This window comes from Mandrillus leucophaeus, unplaced genomic scaffold (assembly GCF_000951045.1).
Source record: "Mandrillus leucophaeus isolate KB7577 unplaced genomic scaffold, Mleu.le_1.0 Scaffold535, whole genome shotgun sequence".
NCBI classification, from domain to species: domain Eukaryota; kingdom Metazoa; phylum Chordata; class Mammalia; order Primates; family Cercopithecidae; genus Mandrillus; species Mandrillus leucophaeus.
This window is the reverse complement of record NW_012105753.1, coordinates 1473864-1492115: the sequence shown is the minus strand read 5'-3', so window position 1 is coordinate 1492115 and position 18252 is coordinate 1473864. Positions and strand designations below refer to the sequence as shown.

At 41.3% G+C, this 18252-nt stretch overlaps 1 protein-coding gene across 2 annotated transcripts; it reads right to left on the bottom strand.

Moving 5' to 3' along the window:
• Positions 1-4464: 4464 nt before the first annotated feature.
• TIFA (TRAF-interacting protein with forkhead-associated domain) lies at positions 4465-16081 on the bottom strand. 2 transcript variants are annotated; one of them, XM_011997281.1, is made up of 2 exons: positions 15547-16081; positions 4465-8353 (listed from the first exon to the last, which is right to left on the bottom strand). In XM_011997281.1, exon 2 carries the CDS (start codon positions 8333-8335, stop codon positions 7778-7780), a length of 558 nt encoding a protein of 185 aa, XP_011852671.1. In that variant the 5' UTR covers positions 8336-8353; positions 15547-16081; the 3' UTR covers positions 4465-7777. The 2 variants fall into 2 exon arrangements, with proteins under 2 accessions (XP_011852671.1, XP_011852672.1); XM_011997282.1 differs by lacking the exon at positions 15547-16081 and adding an exon at positions 11604-11696.
• Positions 16082-18252: the final 2171 nt, after the last annotated feature.

Here is an 18252-nt window from a genome sequence, read left to right as displayed (position 1 = left end):
GTAAGTTATTTGACTATTATTGGTTTTACTCCATAAACATGCAGGTATTCTGATTCCTGACTTGTAATTATTTTATTAAATCTGATGTGAAGACAAAAAGAAGTAAATTAAGAAAGCAAGATGGAACTAAACTTGAAAATGTGTTTTGATTGTTAAAAAAAGTTAACGTTTTGTGTTTATAAAAAGTACTAGAAATAATTTATTCAGCAAATATTGGAATAGTATTAATATTGGAACTGTGTCTGGTGGGTGTTAGGGACATAGAAGTACAAAGACATATAAGGTCTCTGCTCTTTGCTTACCATTCTAGTGAGAGAGATAGACAATAATAAGTAAACATATATGTAAGAAAATCACAGGTCACAGTTAGAAAATATACAAGATTATAGGAGAGAGAGTAACTGGGGGCCAATTGACTACTTCTCATAGGTCAGGAGAATCCTCTCTGAGGAGATACCTTGGCTAAAACTTAATTGTTTTAAGTTTTAATTGTCAACTTGGCTAAAACCTAATTGTTAAGCAGGAACCAGTCAAGTAAAAAAGCCTGTTGTGAAGCATGTTATCAGCAAAGGGTACAGCAAGTACAGAGTACCTGAGGTGAAAAAGAGTTTGTTATGTTCTGTGAATAAAAAGACCACTGGGAATGAAGCATCATGAGTGAGGGAGAAGAGTGGTATGAGATGATACTGGAGTGATAGTTAAGGGCTAGATGATGCAAGACCTTGTAGGCCAAGAATGAGTTTTATTTGATGTGTAATAGAAAGCTACTGACATTTTTTGTAAGCAAGGATGTACAGTCATCATATACACATTTTCAAAAGATTACTTTAGTTGCTGTGTAGAGAATGGATTGTAAGAAGGCAAGAGTGGATGTATAGCATTCCCAGTGGAATATAGTGTGCCTTGGGTTTACAATGGCTTTGAAAAGGCAGAGCAGATTTTAGAGGTAGAATCATCAGGATTTTCTGGTGGGTTGGATATAAGACTAAAGAAAGGGGTAGAATCAGATACTACTGTAGGCACGGTGCCGTGGCTACCTTGCTCACTCCACATAGTCCACGTAGGCAGAACTCAACCACAGTCTAACACAGGTCTTGGTAGAAAAAGGTCGTGATCCTCTCTGGATCCTCCATGGCAAGATAGACCATCATAAAGGAGCTGTCAAAGGGCCATTTATCTTGCAAAATACCTCCCTATCTTGCAAAAGGCTGCTATGAGGCAATTTCTCATCCAACTGGTTTCCAGTGACCTCACTCTCATTCAGGTACAGATACCGACTATAAAAATGTTTAGCTATAGCTCAGAGTTGGCTCCTCAACAACAGAGCTATTTCTACTTGTCATCTGTCATCTTGTCCCCTTGGTTCAGTGTCATCCAGGGACATCCCTAAGGACCAGGCATACAGGGAGCTGACTCCATGCTGATGCTGGTTTTGCTCTCTGTGTAAATAATAAACTGTCTCAATCTATTTGGACTCATTGTCTCCCTGCTGGTCAAATCTATAGATGTCTGACAGCCAGCCTAGCAGCTGCAAGTGCCCTTTACTGTAACTTCTTGGTTCTGATTTGACTTAGTAAGTGTAATGGGAGGAACAGGTTTGGGAAAGTGGGGAAAATGAAAGAGTTCTATTCGAAAAGTTAACTTTGAGGTGTTTACAAGATATTTGGATGAAGATGTCAAGTTGGTGATGGGATATATGTCTGCAGCCCAAGAAAGAGATCTAGGTTCAAGTTTGGGAGTCAGTAGGAAAATGGTATTTTAAGTCATTAAACCAGCTGAGTTTACCCCAGGGGAGCACATAGAGAAGCCCAACTAAGTGTTGACATTTAGAAGTTGGGGGTAGTGAAACAGCCAAAAGAAACAGATACAGGAGAAATGCAGGAACCAGAGAATAGTGTCACAGGAGCCAGGAAATCAGAGGGCTCAACAATAGCAAATGCTTTGAAAAGAGGTCCGCTGCTTTAGTTGCATTTGGGGACAGTTACACAAATGAAGGGATGGAAACTGGGGAGTTGGGGATGAGGAATAAAGAACAGCTAATGCAGACAACTTGAAAAGAGCAGAGAAATGGGGTAGCTGGAAGGGGATGTGGAGTTATAGAAGGGTTTTTATTTAAGATACTAGTTTTAGAGTAGGTAGATAGGCAGATATGAACAGGGCAGGACAGGGCCACAAAGAATGTCAGGGCTGGTGACAGGGAGGGGAAAATCTAACGGGAGACATCTTGGGCTCATGGGCAACAACTTCCCAATAAGAATTTAAGATGACAGAGTTTGGCCTTCCTCTGGGGGCATGTCCAGGCATGTGCAGTAAGGGGCAAAATGACGGAGTTTGACGAATATATGACCTTCCCATGGGGCTTGGCAGGGGGACGCTAGCCCAGTAAGGGAAAATTGCCCTAAGAGAGCACGTGCGTAACTTCAACCACCAAAAGGCCCTCCCAGATACTGGCAAACCACTGCACATACAGGGAGGGGAAGAGACAGGGAGAGAAAATAGGAAATAATAAACCTCTAAGAGCCTTAAGACAAAGGTCAGGCTGGGTACTCAATCTTTTGACATCCCCCTTGGTTCCATCCAAGTGTACTTTTTTTGGCTTCAATAAACTCTTGTTTCTGCCTTAAATATACTTCTGTCTCTTGGCTGAATTCTTTCTCCCAAGAAGACAAATATCAAGGACTATGGAGCCTGCCCATACTCACCACTGGTAACACTAGAACTTTTGAAATGATGTATTTTGGGATTATGCCTGCTTTTTTTTTTCAATAGAGAAATATATTTTTCTAGCAGAGGCCAGAGGTTTCATTTAACTATGTAAACATGTCCTAATCATAATTTCTTGAGAATACAGACATCTAAAAAAGATTTTTATTAAACATATAGTGTTTTCCCATCTTCATTTATTTGGTATTTCTGGCTAATTATCTGACAGTAAAGGAGTTTACAAAAGAAATCTGAGATTCCACATTGAAATCCTAAATGTAAAACAACAACAAAAAAAAGGAGAGAAACAGAATCCCTGCATCTGATTCTTGAATCCTTACGAAATATTAAAGGTGAAAATGAAATTAAATTTGGAAAATGATATTAAAATAAATTGTATGAGTATTATTATTTCAAATTTAAAGATTTTTTTTTTCCTCCTACCCAGATAATGTCCTCTGTAGTTCAGAAATCTTATATGAGACCATTAAAAATGAGGGCCTAACTCTGCCCCATGCTACTCAGAGGAACACATACTGTGTGTAAATGCTGTGGTAAGGAGACTACATACTGTATCTCAGTTGATATTCACAGAGACCCTATGAAGGAAGCACTACTTAATCCTTGTTTTTCAAAAGAGGAATCTGAGTTATGTCAAATTACAGGAATGGTTGATAAACCCAAGCAGTATGACTCAGAGCCCACACTCAACACTGTACAATTCTTTCTGGTAGAAATTAGGTCAGTATTGTTTTGAGAGTTTTGGGGGCTTCAGGGGATTTTTTTGCTTAGCTATTAAAAAGAATGTGTCTAACCTGGGTGGGGGCAGTGGCTCATGCCTGTAATCCCAGTATTTGGGAGGCTGAGGTGGGCGGATCACCTGAGGTCGGGAGTTCAAGACCAGCCTGACCAACATGGAGAAACCCCGTCTCTACTAAAAATACAAAATTAGCTGGGCGTGGTGGAGCATGCCTATAATCCCAGCTCCTCGGGAGGCTGAGGCAGGAGAATTGCTTGAACCCGGGAGGCAGAGGTTGCAGTGAGCCGAGATTGTGCCATTGCACTCCAGCCTGGGCAACAAGAGTGAAACTCTGACTCAAAAAAAAAAAAAAAAGAATGTGTCTAACCTAACTTTGATTTAAAAACTTTCAAGATGCCGAAAGTGGTATTATTATAAAAAGGCACTCCGAACTAAGGGGAAATTTCATTGCCACACCTTATTGTGACTGTCTAACCTCAGAAGTTTTGTTTTGAAATGTCACTGTTGAGTTAGCTCAATTGATTGTTCATAGTCACAGTTACAGATTGAACTTATTGTTCTACTATTTTTCCCCCTTCTGACTACTGCACTTGAGTAGTCTGAAAAAAAAAAGAAGTTACTGTCTTGATTTGGGCCTTTCAAGCAGTTATTTCACTGATGCCACTAAGCAGGGCCAAACTGGTTCATCTCTAGTCCCTTGGTAGCCTTCCATCAGCAACAAAATTATGAAACCAGCAACAAAGCTGAAACTACTGCCATCCCAGTTTCTTCACCAGTGCTCCCAGCCCTAAGTTCATTGCTTAAGAGGTAAAGGACAAATAAGTATTTTCATGCAGGTTGAATAGGTTGGATCTGAGGACAACTCATACCAACTAGAAGCCCATTAAATTCCACCCACACTTTCCATAGGGCTCATCTTGGTCACCATCCGAAATAGAAACTCTGATAGTTTCGATCATGGTCCACATAGTAAAATAATAACAATACCTGTTATCTTAACATAATAATATAAGGAATTAAACAAGTGTTAGAGAATTGGGAACATAAAAAGAGCCAGGAGGTATATGGAACCATCTACCACATATACACACACACAAGGTTAATAATAGTTCTCTTCTGGTAGTAAGATTATGGCTAATTTTTCTACAAGGCATATATATTTATTTACATATATAAAAATGTTTTAATGTAAAAACACATACCTAATCCCACCTCCACTAAAACAAATATTGCTACTCATGTTAGAGTCTAACAGTAATACTTTTTACTTTTAAGTCAGTTACTGCATTAGATAGTAGGAACAGAATTCTCTAGAAAATGGTTATATAACCATATGACATATGAGATTTGACCACTGGAGTCGCAGGTTCAAGAAAAGACTGCCAATGATTCTAACACTGGCACCATTCATACACCTCTTTACCTAAAGAGCCCCAGAAAAATCACTTTCCAGAGACAAAGAAGTCCTTAAGGTGTATATGGAAGGTTTCACATCTTAGCTGCAGTACCTTGTGTCAAACACTAATAGTTTTGTTTGCCCCACCCCCACCCCATGACCATTTTTTTGAGAAAAAGTTGTATCTATCCACATGATCACTGACCAGAGCAGCCATTATATAACGTGACTGCATTACCTGAGACAAGCTGATTGGTGAAGGGGTGGGCACCTGACCCAAGCTGACCCTTCCCTGGAAATGAAATCAAGAGATCAGGTCTCTTTGGGGGGATCAATAACGTGTAAACCTCGGGAGCTACAGGTGGCCATGGAGCCAGTACACATTGAGGGTCAGAGCCAGCGCATTCAATCCCACCTGAGGTCTGCTGCATTCCTTCCTCGGTTCTGCGAAATATGGCAGCTTTCCTCTAACAACCCCGCTTTGGGGTTGGGTAGCTCTGGCAGAGATGCTAACTTTGTAATCAAAACAATTCTAATACTAACCAATTGCTCTTTTATTACAAAGCATTCATTATTATTTACTACTGGAGTTGGGCTACGGAAAGTGTTTCTATTCTTTGGAGAACAATGATAAATAAACTTTTAGCAACCCACTCTCTCCTTTGCCAATCTTTTAAGAAAAAAAAATAGAAAAAAAATTTAATAATTCTCAAGTTGAACAAAACCCTTTCCAAGATTTACATTAGGAGAAATCATTATTCTGTATGAGCATGAGATTTTTCTGGCCCTAAATATTACTTAACACATTGTTTGGGTTCAATAACAATAATACATGAATCCCTTAATATTAAATTTATAGCTTAGAAACACATTCATCAGCCTCAAAGACAAGAAACAGAGGTGAAAGTCTTCCGAAATAGTCAAAATGTGACAGTATGCACACATTAAAGGATATACACTTCACTCATAGAAAGCCTTTACCATGACACTACACACTGTAAGCAATTCAAACAAGCTGGGTGATCTGGCTGTAAATCCACATCAGACAGGAAGCTAAAATCCTAGAAGGAATCAATAGTAGGTAACCTTATATTAAGAGGAGTATATTGGTTTTCTATCTGCTGCTATAACAAATTACTGTGATTTCGTGGCTTACAACCAACACAAATTTATCATCATAAAGTTTTGTAGGTTAACAAGTCAAATATATCTCACTGGACCAAAATCAGGGTGTCCACAAGACTTTGTTCCTTTCTGGATCTTTGTCTTTTCCGGCTTCCAGATGTCCAATGCACACTTTCCAGCTTCAAGAGACTGTCCACATTCCTTGGCTCATGACCTCCTTCTTTCCAGCGACAGCAGGTCAAGTCCGTCTCACACCTCATCACTCTGACATCCTGATCTGCCTCTCTTCCACTCAAGGATCTGGTGATCAATTGGGCACACCCAGATAATCCAGCATAATCTATTTTAATTCCATCTGCAGCCTTCATTCCCCTTTGCCATGTAACAGCACAGTTACAAGTTCTGGAGACTAGCACATGAACATCTGGACATCTTTGGATGGGCCATTACTCTGGGCATCACAGGGAATAAGGAGGAAAACTAGACACACGAACTCAAACAGTCATTCAGGCCACTTTGTACAGGACAAATGTTTCCCTCTACTGGAATAGTCCCAGGGCTGGGGAGTCGGGGTTAGGGTGCTGGACATCACATACTATTGCCCAGGAATAGACTGATGATCTGAATCAAGATGAGGTTTAAAGCCTCTTTTGGTAAGAGGCTGGAGGGTTCACAAAAGCATTTTTAAAAGGCTGTTACAAAAACATGGACCTCTCACTACAGGAAATTTCATTTATCTGGAAAATTGTACAGCCAGCCTCACTACCTGGCAATGCTACAATTTAACTTAACTGAACGGTTACCTCATCTACTCAACATTCACTAGCTACCTTAGTTAAGATAAGTTGAATAAGTATCTTAAATTAAAAAATGTTATTTAAGAACTGAAAAAGACTTTTTTGAAGTTAACACTAGGAATATTCAAGCGTTAATTACAAACATTCACATATATTTATCTATGTAAAGTGGCCCAAGAACAGTTTTTTCCCTTATTTAGAAAAAAATTCAAAGAAAATGATTAATTAAACTTTGACTTTATTATGTACATGGATACTATTAAAAAGGTGAATTCGTGAAATTTTAAAATTGTATATAACATATGAAAGTCAAACTTCTAATTTGGTAAGTAAATAATCCTAAACTTAACACAGTGGTTCTTTAAAATGTTTAAATATTTGTCGTAGATGCTGAATATAGACAAAGAGAACTGTCATCTTAGGAGTAAACACACTATAATTCTGCAAAAAGAAATCATAGAAAAGCAAAGTAGTATTTCTCAAGTAAGTCCTTCCATACTAAAACCACAGTGACGCACAGACACTAGCCTAGAACATATTCCAGTACTGCAAGTACTGACACGCTGCAAACACCAGTAACAACCTGTCTGGAGCCTTGACCTTAAAAACAAATGGCTGCTGTGAAATGATGTGACCAAACCAAGAGATAGTTCCTTACAAAAACAAAGCAAAACACAAGATGAAAATCAAGCAGAAGAAGAAAATAATATAACCTTATTTTGAGAACACTACTTCATCTCAAAGGATACTTTTTGTATATTAATCCTCACAGATGAGCACTTAAAATAATTTTGTGTAGATCCAGGAATCCAACAGGTGACTAAGTTAATGACTAACACAATTTACAGACTTCAAAATGATAACACTAAATTCCAAATTTCACAGCATAACAGATGACTATAATATACTACCCTAATAAACTCTTAATAAGTAGTGTCTATACAGCATCTACAGAGCTTTTCATCCTTCATATTTCTCCTCTTAGACTTTCTGTGTTCATGACTCATTTTCATCCATTTCTGTCGGAGAACTGCTTTGGGAGGAGCAGAGCGAATAAGTGCCATACTCAGGTATGGGCCTGTGTGGTGGCCAGTTGTTTTCTTCCAAGAGTGATCTTGGAGATAAAATAAATTGAGTCTCAAAAAATTCCAATGACTCGCCATCTTCCTTCTCCATCAGAAACTGATACTCTCCGAATCTGACCATGCACCTGTACGGCAGGTCCATTTTATTTAGGTAGCCCAGCTCTCTACTGTCCACGATCAGATTGGTCTTTTTACTCATATTTTTTATTTCAAAGGAGAGAACTGAGCTGTTGAATTTTTTAAACAGCTGCAGAGAAAACTGAACTCGAGAAACCTGTTTGTCCTGAAAAGTATAACGACAGATGTTGGAATTTCGGCCAAATTTCACCACTTCGCTGGAAGGGAGTTTCTCTCTGTTAAAAAACCTTATTGACTGAAACATTCCACATTGCAACTGGCCAGGATGGTAAACCGTCATCTGGAGACAAGTTACTGTCTCTTCTGTGTCAGCGTCTTCAAAACTGCTCATGATGTGCACAAGGCCCACCTGCAATAATTAAATTACCATGTTAGTTTCTGCTTATGCTTGAGGCATTCAGAGCTTTGATTCTAACGTTTTGATGAATATCAACTGATAGGCAATTTATTTGGACTAAGAAAACGATACATAGACAATACTTTCAGTGAACTAGTAGATATGTGAAATCTTATACCAAGCCCTATAAAATTGCTACACTAGCTTTTCCTATCTTTTTCATTTCCAGTTTGACTATAAGACCACACATAAAATGCAGACAATAACAAAGAATGATTTTTGATAATAAAATGAGTTGAGGGAAGCATAAAGAAACCTCAGTTCCTCTATCACCTAAATAGAGTCACTTGAGCCCAGAGAAAATATGACAGGTGTACTTTAAAAACAAAATCAGGAAATAAAAAATCCCTTTGGTTTGAATACCTTCAGAGGATATATACATAAAGAAAACTTACAGTTTATTAACTGGATTATAATTAAATATATTATGAATTATGAAACCTGGTTAAATAAACTTAATAGTTATAAACAAATAATTGCAACATTTATCCTTTACATCCTCACTTTGATTTCTAACAGGTAAATGATTAAAAATAGTAAATGCTTTAAATGGTTATTTTATTCTATAATTTCAAATTTCAGACATTACTTTTAAGAATATAAGTCTCCATTAGTTGGTTTTAATTATCACAGCCTGCACTGGTATCAGAATTATTTATTTTTGTCAGTGGTACTCAATGACTGGATGGACAAACTGTCATTAACTACAAATAGCACAATCTAACTGTTGTTAACCACATCCCTTGAGAGCCGATGGCCCGAGGTGCCCTCCACCTACACTTCACTTCATATGTCTTTGATAATTAGTACAGTACTTAAAAGCAGTATAACGGGACGGCAGAAATAGCTACTAAAAGTTTTGTGAAGTTACTTCAACACAGAATAGCCATTTTAAAACTAATTTAATTTTTTAAAAGTACATGCACATGATTTTAAAATTCAAACACTAACAACGGATTTAAAAAACAAGTATTTCTCCCCCATCTGAATTCTTTGTCTTTCTCTCCTAGAGTACAACCACTGTAAAAGCTACTTTTTTCCTTACAGAAATTTTCTTTACACAACCAGCATAACTATGTGTGTACACTCTTACACACAAACACACATACAAGCACATTTCTCCACAGAGAAAAAAGTTTCTTACACAAATAGAAACATGCTATATTTAGTTCTGAACCTTTCTTTGTTCTTCTTTTTTTTTTTTTTTTTTTTTGAGACAAGTCTCTGTCGCCCAGGCTGGAGTGCAATGGCATGATCTCAGCTCACTGCAAACTCCACCTCCCGGGTTCAAGCAATTCCCCTGCCTCAGCCTCCCGGGTAGCTGGGATTACAGAAATGCACCACCACACCCGGCTAATTTTTGTATTTTTAGTAGAGAGGGAGTTTCGCCATGTTGGCCAAGCTGCTCTCAAACTCCTGAGCTCAGGTGATTCACGATTCACCCACCTCACCCTCCCAAAAGTGCTGGGATTACAGGCATGAGCCACTGCGCCTGACCGATTTTTCAATTAATAATACATATGGGTGATAATTTTCCCATATCTACACGTACAAATATACCTCATTCTTTTTAACAGCTGCACAGAATTCTGTAACTGTAGCACAGCGATAAGTTACACTGGTACACAGAGAGATGCTGAGTGCCGCCTGCATTCCTTGGATGACTCTCAGTTGCTGCGGCTACCGGACACTGTCTGCTTATACTGATTTGGGGTTTGGAGATCATCAGTCTTAAGTAAGAATGATTTGTAGTTTTATTGTTTTTTGTTTGCCATCTATATTAGATGTTGGCATCGAAATTATGCTGGTTTGAAATATAAAAAACAAAAATCAGAATACTTTCCTTCCCTTTCTACCTTGCTGGCATTTACTTTTTTTTTTTTTTTCTTTAGAGACAGCGTCTTGCTGTCCCTGGAGTGCAGTGGCGTGATCTTGGCTCACTGCAACCTCTGCCTCCCAGGTTCAAGTAATTCTCCTGCCTCAACCTCCCGAGTAGGTGGGACTACAAGCATGCACCACCACTCCCAGCTAATTTTTCATATTTTAGTAGAGATGGGGTTTCACCGTGATGCCCAGGCTGCTCTCGAACTCCTGAGCTTAGGCAATCCAGCCACCTCTGTCTCTCAAAGTGTTAGGATTACAGGCATGAGCCACCATTCTCAGTCCTGCTATTTACTTTTAAAATACAATCTTTCCTTCTGTTTTGCAAAGTTTTGCTGCTGGAAATCAAACTCTCAATTTATTCAGTTATCCAACAAACGACATAGGTAAGCAATATTTCTTTTCTATTGATTTGAAAATGCATCTTCAATTTTATTTTCATAATATATTTTTGAACATTATTGCATCATATTGCTCTACCCAAGCAGGCCACAGATGTCCAGCTATAAGCAGAAAAACTGAGAAAAATCCTCAAAGTCCTGTGCCGGGGTGGTAAAACTTACTATGAAATCAAAGTCAGCAAGAATTAACACACAATGGGTAGAACTGGTTAATCCATCTTACACTGTGATTTGAAGACACTGTAATTATGATAATAAAGTCTCATTATTCAGGAAGCAGACAGCATAAAAGAATAATTATAAGTCATGGAATGATGCATTAGCAGTCGACAAGAAAAGCATTTGCTATTAAGAAGAGCCTGAAAAGAAGCGTCAGAAATCTGTAAGTGATCTCCAGCTTTATTTACAATCTGCTGCCATCAATCTAGTTCATTCTTGGACTTCAGGCAATAAGAATTGCAAAAGGAGAACTGGATTAAAAACCATGGTGTATTCTGGATCTAAATAGTCTTTTGGTAATATCCAAATTTTGTTTTTGTATGCTCTACATAAGCTATTACTTTATAATTCAGTCTTCTGAGCAAATCCACCACAAGAAAAGCTTACCCCACATAGGTTCTTATACTCAGTCCCCAGGGCAGATAGATTAGCCACTGTTAGGGAGAAAAAATGGCATTCTGGTTTATACATCAGTGGCTGTGAGTGTCTTGGTATAGATCAATTCTCTGGATTTGATGAATCTCGGGGTTCACAATTGTGACTCCCTCCAACAAACACTGAGGCAGACTGCATTAGTGTCAAATATTTGCCACCCCATCCTTGCAGGCCTATCCCTACCAGTTCTACCCCTTTAAAATGATGATCCACTTCATTAACAACCATGTCAATGAAACATGAATGGAAGAGAAGCAGAAACTTACTTCTAATCAGAAGCTTAAAAGCCACTGTGTAGTTCCACCTTCCCGCTTTCTTTTGTCAAAACATCAGCAGTTCCCACAAGGAGCAGCTCAGTCTGGGTCCCAGAGGGAAGAGCCAAAGACAGATACATAAAGGACAGGTAATATTAGCAAAAAAATCAACCCTTCTTCCAATAAGCCACTGGAATTTTTGAGGTCATTTGTTACTGCACCATATCAGATCCTGAGCTGATGGATGCATCCACCTATCTTATGAAGGTGTAAAACCACAGCAAACCCTGACAATGATATGGTTTGGCTGTGTCCCCACCCCAATCTCATCTTGAATTATAGCTCCCACGATTCCCACATGTTGGGGAAGGTACCTGATGGGAGGTAATTGAATCATGGGGGTGGTCTTTCCCATGCTGTTCTTGTGATAAGTCTCACGAGATCTGATGGTTTCATATGGGGGAGTTGCCCTGCACAAGCCCTCTCTTTGCCTGCTGCCATCCATGTAAGACATGACTTGCTCTTCCTTGCCTTCTGCCATGATTGTGAGGCCTCCCCAGCCATGCAGAACTGTGAGTCCATTAAATCTCTTTCCTGTATAAATTACCCATTCTCAGGTATGTCTTTATTAGCAGTGTGAGAACTAATACAGACAGGAATAAGGGCTATTACTTATTTCATGCCTTTCATATGCCAGGCAGACTACTAAGTCCCTGACACACTGTAACCAAGTACATCCACTTTTCTAAGTCATAGTTTAATTTTTTTAATTATTTTCTCTTTTCCCCTTCCCCCTGTGCCCTGCTTCCTACATAGACCTTCAGAAATGCAAACGTAACCTTTCACTTCTCCTGACCAGACATTCCCTACAGGGCAAGTATATCTAACCATGATGACCTTGACTTTGATCTCTCCTGGATAGTTGGCAATTTGCAGACCAAAGCATGTCCCCACAGAACTCTCACTTCCAGGGGGTGCCCTCTGAACTCACACCTACTAGGAGGGCATGGTGAGAGTGTGCCTGCTTAGCCACTTATATAACTTATATTTCTGCCCAGGAAGGTGCCAACTCAACTGTCTGGTAAAACACAAGGGAAGCAGGGGACCCCCTGCTCTGGCTCACTTCCCACCCTACTTTATAAAAGTGCCCACTTTCTGCTCCAAAAGTGAAGCAGCACATTCTGGGTGTGGATAAAGGCAGGACGTTTTGTGCCCTCTTCCCCAAGCTAGCTTAGGAATTCACTTTTTTTGGTACCAGACCGCACTCTTGTTAATTGGACTCTGCATGCAGTGGGCCACTAACCTGCTTTTTGGTGACAACAGGTCATCTCATCTTCAAAATAACCCTGTGAATCACTGCTACACTAATGAGGGAGCTGAATCTCAGAGGGTTTAAAAACTAGCCCAGATCACAAATCCAATGTCAAAGACAGAACTCAAACTCGAATGCATCCTCTCTTAACCATTACAAACACTGCCTGCCCGGTTACCAGTTACTTCACAAACCTTAGCAGTTAACATGTAGAGAAAGGGGACATAAAGGTGTGTGGGCTACAACCAGCAAGGCACCAAACAAGAATCTAATACTGGGGAGGAAAATACGCCATTAGTGCTACCTCATAGGAGGAGCAGGCTCTGAAGCACCAGGTTACTGTGAATATCAGTTATCCTTAAGCCTGGGTGTATAATATTAACATGGACCTAGTACTCATCAGTAATTGTGGCGGGTTGTTTAGAGACCATGTTGATCTCTTACCTCAAGGAACTTAGAAATGAATCTATTTGTTTATCTCCAAAGCCACAAGGTCTCTCTACAAAGTGGCCTGAACACTCTGACATTTCAGAGTGGTCAGCAGAAAAACAGGAAACGACAGAAGCTGACAACTAAAATAATATACTTAAAATTGTTAGGTGTTTAAAAACCACGGGTGCACATTTGCTCAAAACAGCATTTTGAAATCTGTTAGTCATGTTATCAAAGAAACAGGGGAACAATGATTTTATATAGTGATAACAATGGTTACCTCTGGAGACAAAAACTGGGGGCCTGAGATAGGAAGGAGACTTCCTCTCCACTGCACACTCTATACCTTTGGAATTTTATAGCATGTGCACTTCAATATCTATTCAAACACTTAACAAATATTTTCTTTACAACATCACCAACCCTCTGATGTTTATGGAATTGACAGTGGTTGGAGACTAGCAAACTATCATTAAAGGGGTAAACTGTGATATCTGACATGGAAAAGTTGTAAAACACTGATTAATATCTGACAAACAGTAATATCTGTGTTAACAAAGGAAATACAATAAATATAGAAATAAAAATAAGCACCGCCATTGGAAACTCTGTCTCTGAAAGCTGAATATGGAAGGCATGGATGCTGCATTCTTGAGTGTCCAGCTCTTCTGTGCTGGACAACAGGATGTATATATACACTTACCTGGGAGGCTTAGAGTTGGGAAGAGAAGGGTTAGATCGAGGGCAAGGCTTCTGATTCCTCTTTGGGGAAAGAAGAATGGATACGTGTAGAGGTGTTATGTGCAAAAACAGTACCTCCACCTCTGCTACCCTCCCTGCAACACACACACACGTACACACACACACATACCCACACACACACACACCCCCACACAAGGTCCTGCAAAGTCAGTGAAGAGATGTACCACCCTCACCTTGTCGAAGGGTGTTCGGCCTTAAAATGTCATAAACAAAAAGATATATAGAAATATTTTCGCTAAAAGGACCCAGGTGTCTAAGCGGTTTAACAGAAAGCTTGGCGCCCCTGGGTGGTCATGCATGCCAACAAGATTTCTCAGGCTTTAAGAAGTCTGTTTTTTAAAACAGGGTTGACTATGCTAATGGAGTCCGCTCTGGATGCTGAAAATTTTTACTTTCATTTCCCCCCAGCCCCCTCTCCTCCCCAGTTCCCCCTGAATATATTCTCAAGAAAGAGTATGTCTTTGGGTGTTTGCAAGTAGGAAGTTTCAAGGCTTTTCTCCCTAATGAACAACGAACACTGAGCACACAGGAGGGGAACAGAAACTTGGAAGCAGAGCAAAGGACCAAGTAATCCTCCTGTCTAACCCTGCTCAACAGGATCACCCTGAAGTGTGGCTCTGAAGATATTTGTGAACTCTGGCACAGCTGTTTGGCAGAATTAATACTAAAGCCACAGGTCTTGCTTGCAAAAACAAAGAATCAAAAAAAAAAAAAAAAATGTGAAAACCAAACACAGCAGGAGGAAACCCTTAAGAAAGCTCGGTGTCTTTCAGACATAATATTTTCTTTCTCCCACTCTACTTAATTGGCCTGACCCGGGGTACAGTCCCACTTTCCGGTGGCTGCGGACATCCGGAGTGAGGCTCAGTCTGTGGATTTTGGCTTCAGAGGATTTGGGAAATTCCACCTTTCAATCTGAAATCTGGGGAAAGTCCCAGAAAACAACGGATTATTATATTTATCTCATGAACCAGACTGAAACAAGAACTCAGGTCTAGGACCAAGGACCTCGGCACTCCAGGGAGCCCAGGGCCCCTCAGAAAGGTCTCCGATAGCGTGGAGCCGACAGCGTGGGGCCGTGGCAGTTGGCAAGGGGGGCGTCGCGCACAACTGCTCTGGAGCCACACTGCATAAATGGCATTCGTTTTTGTTTTCTGATTAGAAAAACGTTGCAAACAACATTAAAGTACAGAGAAAAAACACCCCCATCTCCAATGTTCCTTCATTTATGTAAATATTCTCATATTTTATAAGACAGGGAGGTGCCGTCTATAATTTTTGCAGGCTTTCCTTAGCATATAGTGAGCGTGTGCCAGCTGAGCCGGAGCGGCGGAGGATGACTTCCGATCCGAAACCCCGAAAATCTCCTGGACAAAGCTGCTGTCTCTGCGGGATGAACGGAAAAGGGCCAGTCCCCACCTCACCCCTAGCCCGCCGCCCCGCAAGTACCTGGGGCTGGGGAGTGCGTGAACTCTCCTGAGTTGTTCGGCTCGCCTGGCTCAGAGCGAGGGGAATCGAGGAGACTGGCGCAGGCTGGGGGAGGGCGCCCGGCCGCTGCTCCTCCGCGCGGACAGGTGTGAGCCCCGGGATGCGGGGAACCGAGCCAGGGACCACGGACCGCGAGCCGCCGATCCTCCTGCGCGCGCGGCCTCCCCTCCCACTGGCTGGCAGAGCACGTCCTTTCGCGCGCCCGGGGCCTTTGTAAAGCCCGCAGCGAAGGCGCGGAGGTTTTCAGGCTCCGCCCTCCCCACTGGCGCTCCCGCCCCTTCCTTCCTCGGGAGGTGACCCGGCGGCTGGCGCTTTTCTCCCGAAGCACCCAGCTCCCTGGCCGCCTCTCTGAGTTCTCTGGCAGGGTTTGGTGCGCGGTGCACCGACCCAGACCGCGCCTTCCCAAACGAGTGGCCTCTCCGGAGAGCCCAATTGGCGAGCTAGAGAAAAGAAGGGAACTGGATATTTCAGCATTAAGGGGGACTTTTCCCCAAAATGAATGTTGCCCCAGGGCGGGGCAGGCGGGGAGTTGAACTAATCTTTTGGTGACTCCAAGGATACCAAGCAAGCCAGTGCATGGCATGGACGAGCTCCTCTAATCATCGCAGCCCCCCCTTACACATGAGTAAACTGAGGCTCAGAGAATGGTGCAGTGTGGCGAGAAGTGGAATTTTTTTTTTCTTTTTTTTTTTGAGACGAGTCTCACTCTGTCGCCCATGCTGGAGTGCAGGGGCGTGATCTCGGCTCACTGCAACCTCTGCCTCCCGCAGAGGCGGGATTTGAACTTGCTCCAGGTTGCCCTCGCCTTACACCCAGCAGAGCAGTCCAGTCGCATTCTCTCCTGCCGCTTCCACCAGAACGGACATCCAGAGTCCACAAGTAAAAGCTGGTACATGATGAAATGGGAAACACCTCTCAGGAGTCCTTTGTAGCTTAGAATAAGGTTTTCTGCCTCAGTGAAAAGGTTTGGAATGACCTAAGTGTGAAGAACCTAAGGGGAGTAGGTGTCAACAGAGGATATTCCCGGGCTCGGTGGCTCACACCTGTAATTCCAGCACGAGGTCAGGAGTTCGAGACCAGTCTGGCCAACATGATGAAACTCCATCTCTACTAAAAATACAAAAATTAGCCAGGCTTGGTGGTGGGTGCCCGTAATCCCAACTACTTGGGAGGCTGAGGCAGGAGAATGGCTTGAATTGGGGAGGCAGAGGTTGCAGTGAGCCTGAGATGGCGCTGTTGCAGTGAGCCCAAGATGGCGCCACTGCACTCCAGTCTGGGCAACAGAGCGAGACTCTGTTTAAAAAAGAGAGAGAGAGAGAGGACAGACAGTGTAGAGACCAGCTGTCCCTTTTGGGAACTGGTGTCACGGAAGACTTTTTCCACAGACTGGGGTGGGGACCACGGGAGATCATTTCAGGATGATTCAAGCCCATTTCATTTATTGTGCACTTTATTTCTATTATTATTGCATTGCAATATATAATGAGATAATTATACAACTCACCATAATGTAGAATCAGTGGAAGTCCTGAGCTTGTTTTCATGCAACTAGGTGCACACATTTGGGGGTGATGGGAGACAGTGGCAGATCATCAGGCATTAGATTCTCATAAGAAGCCTGCAACCTAGATCCCTCCCATGTGCAGGGTTCCTGCTCCTGTAAGAATCTAACGCCCCAGTGATCTGACAAGAAACAGAGCTCAGGCAGTAACACAGGTGATGGTTAACAGCTGTAAATACAGATGAAGCTTCGCTTGCTGGCCCAGAGCTCACCTCCTGCTTTGCCACTGGGTTCCTAACAGTCCATGGACCACTGCTGGTCCATGGCACAGAGGTTGGGGGCCCTTGCTGTAGAAGGAGAAAGAAGACTGAGGATAGATAGAGGAAGGAGGACAAAACTTGACCTGGCTGAGATCATAGTGGCCTACTTCTTCGCATGGGAAACCAAATTCTGATGATGGAAATGAGTGGAAGCCCCTTGTCTGTTCTGTCCTTGAGTTCAGGAGAGTTGCTTGTTTGTGGATCTGTTTCACTGGCAATAAAATGACATTGATGTCTGCCTGATGAAGAGGTTCTATGGGTGCGGTTAAGTTTTGAACTGTGTCAGGAGCTAGGTATAATTAAGTACAGTGACTGTGGAGAAAGAAGGGTGCATTTACAAGTGAGGCAGATTCCCGTAAGGGCTGCAATTTTGTTAATCATCAACATTTATTATTTCTTCTCTGGAAGAGATGGTCAGGGTACCTTCTCTCAGCTGGTGAACATGAGAGCAGGTGGAAGATAAGACATACTATCTGATTATGTCAGTGAACTCATACAGTAGAACAGTATTATCAGAATTGGAGTTTCCAATCTCTAATTTGAAAACTGACAAAAGGCCCAGAAAATTTCTAAAAGCTTGAATAAAGCCAGAGCCCCAAAGAAATGTGACTATTTATTGCTGTACTTTCAATTTATTAAGTTTTCTGAAAATCACCAGGGGACATTTGCAAAAGAAGCAATTTTAAGTCACTCATATCTAAATTAGGCAAAGTAATTTGTCATATGGGCTTTATTATTGCTTCTGTTTGTATAAAACCATTAAAAATGATTATTTTTTAATGAAGAGATTATTTTACAGTTTTACTATAGGTTTTACTTGTTTTATTTTTATTCAAGATCGAAGTT

Excerpts from the sequence above, each read along its gene's own strand:
- TIFA (XM_011997281.1), bottom strand. The coding sequence starts at position 8,335 with ATGAGCAGTTTTGAAGACGCTGACACAGAAGAGACAGTAACTTGTCTC.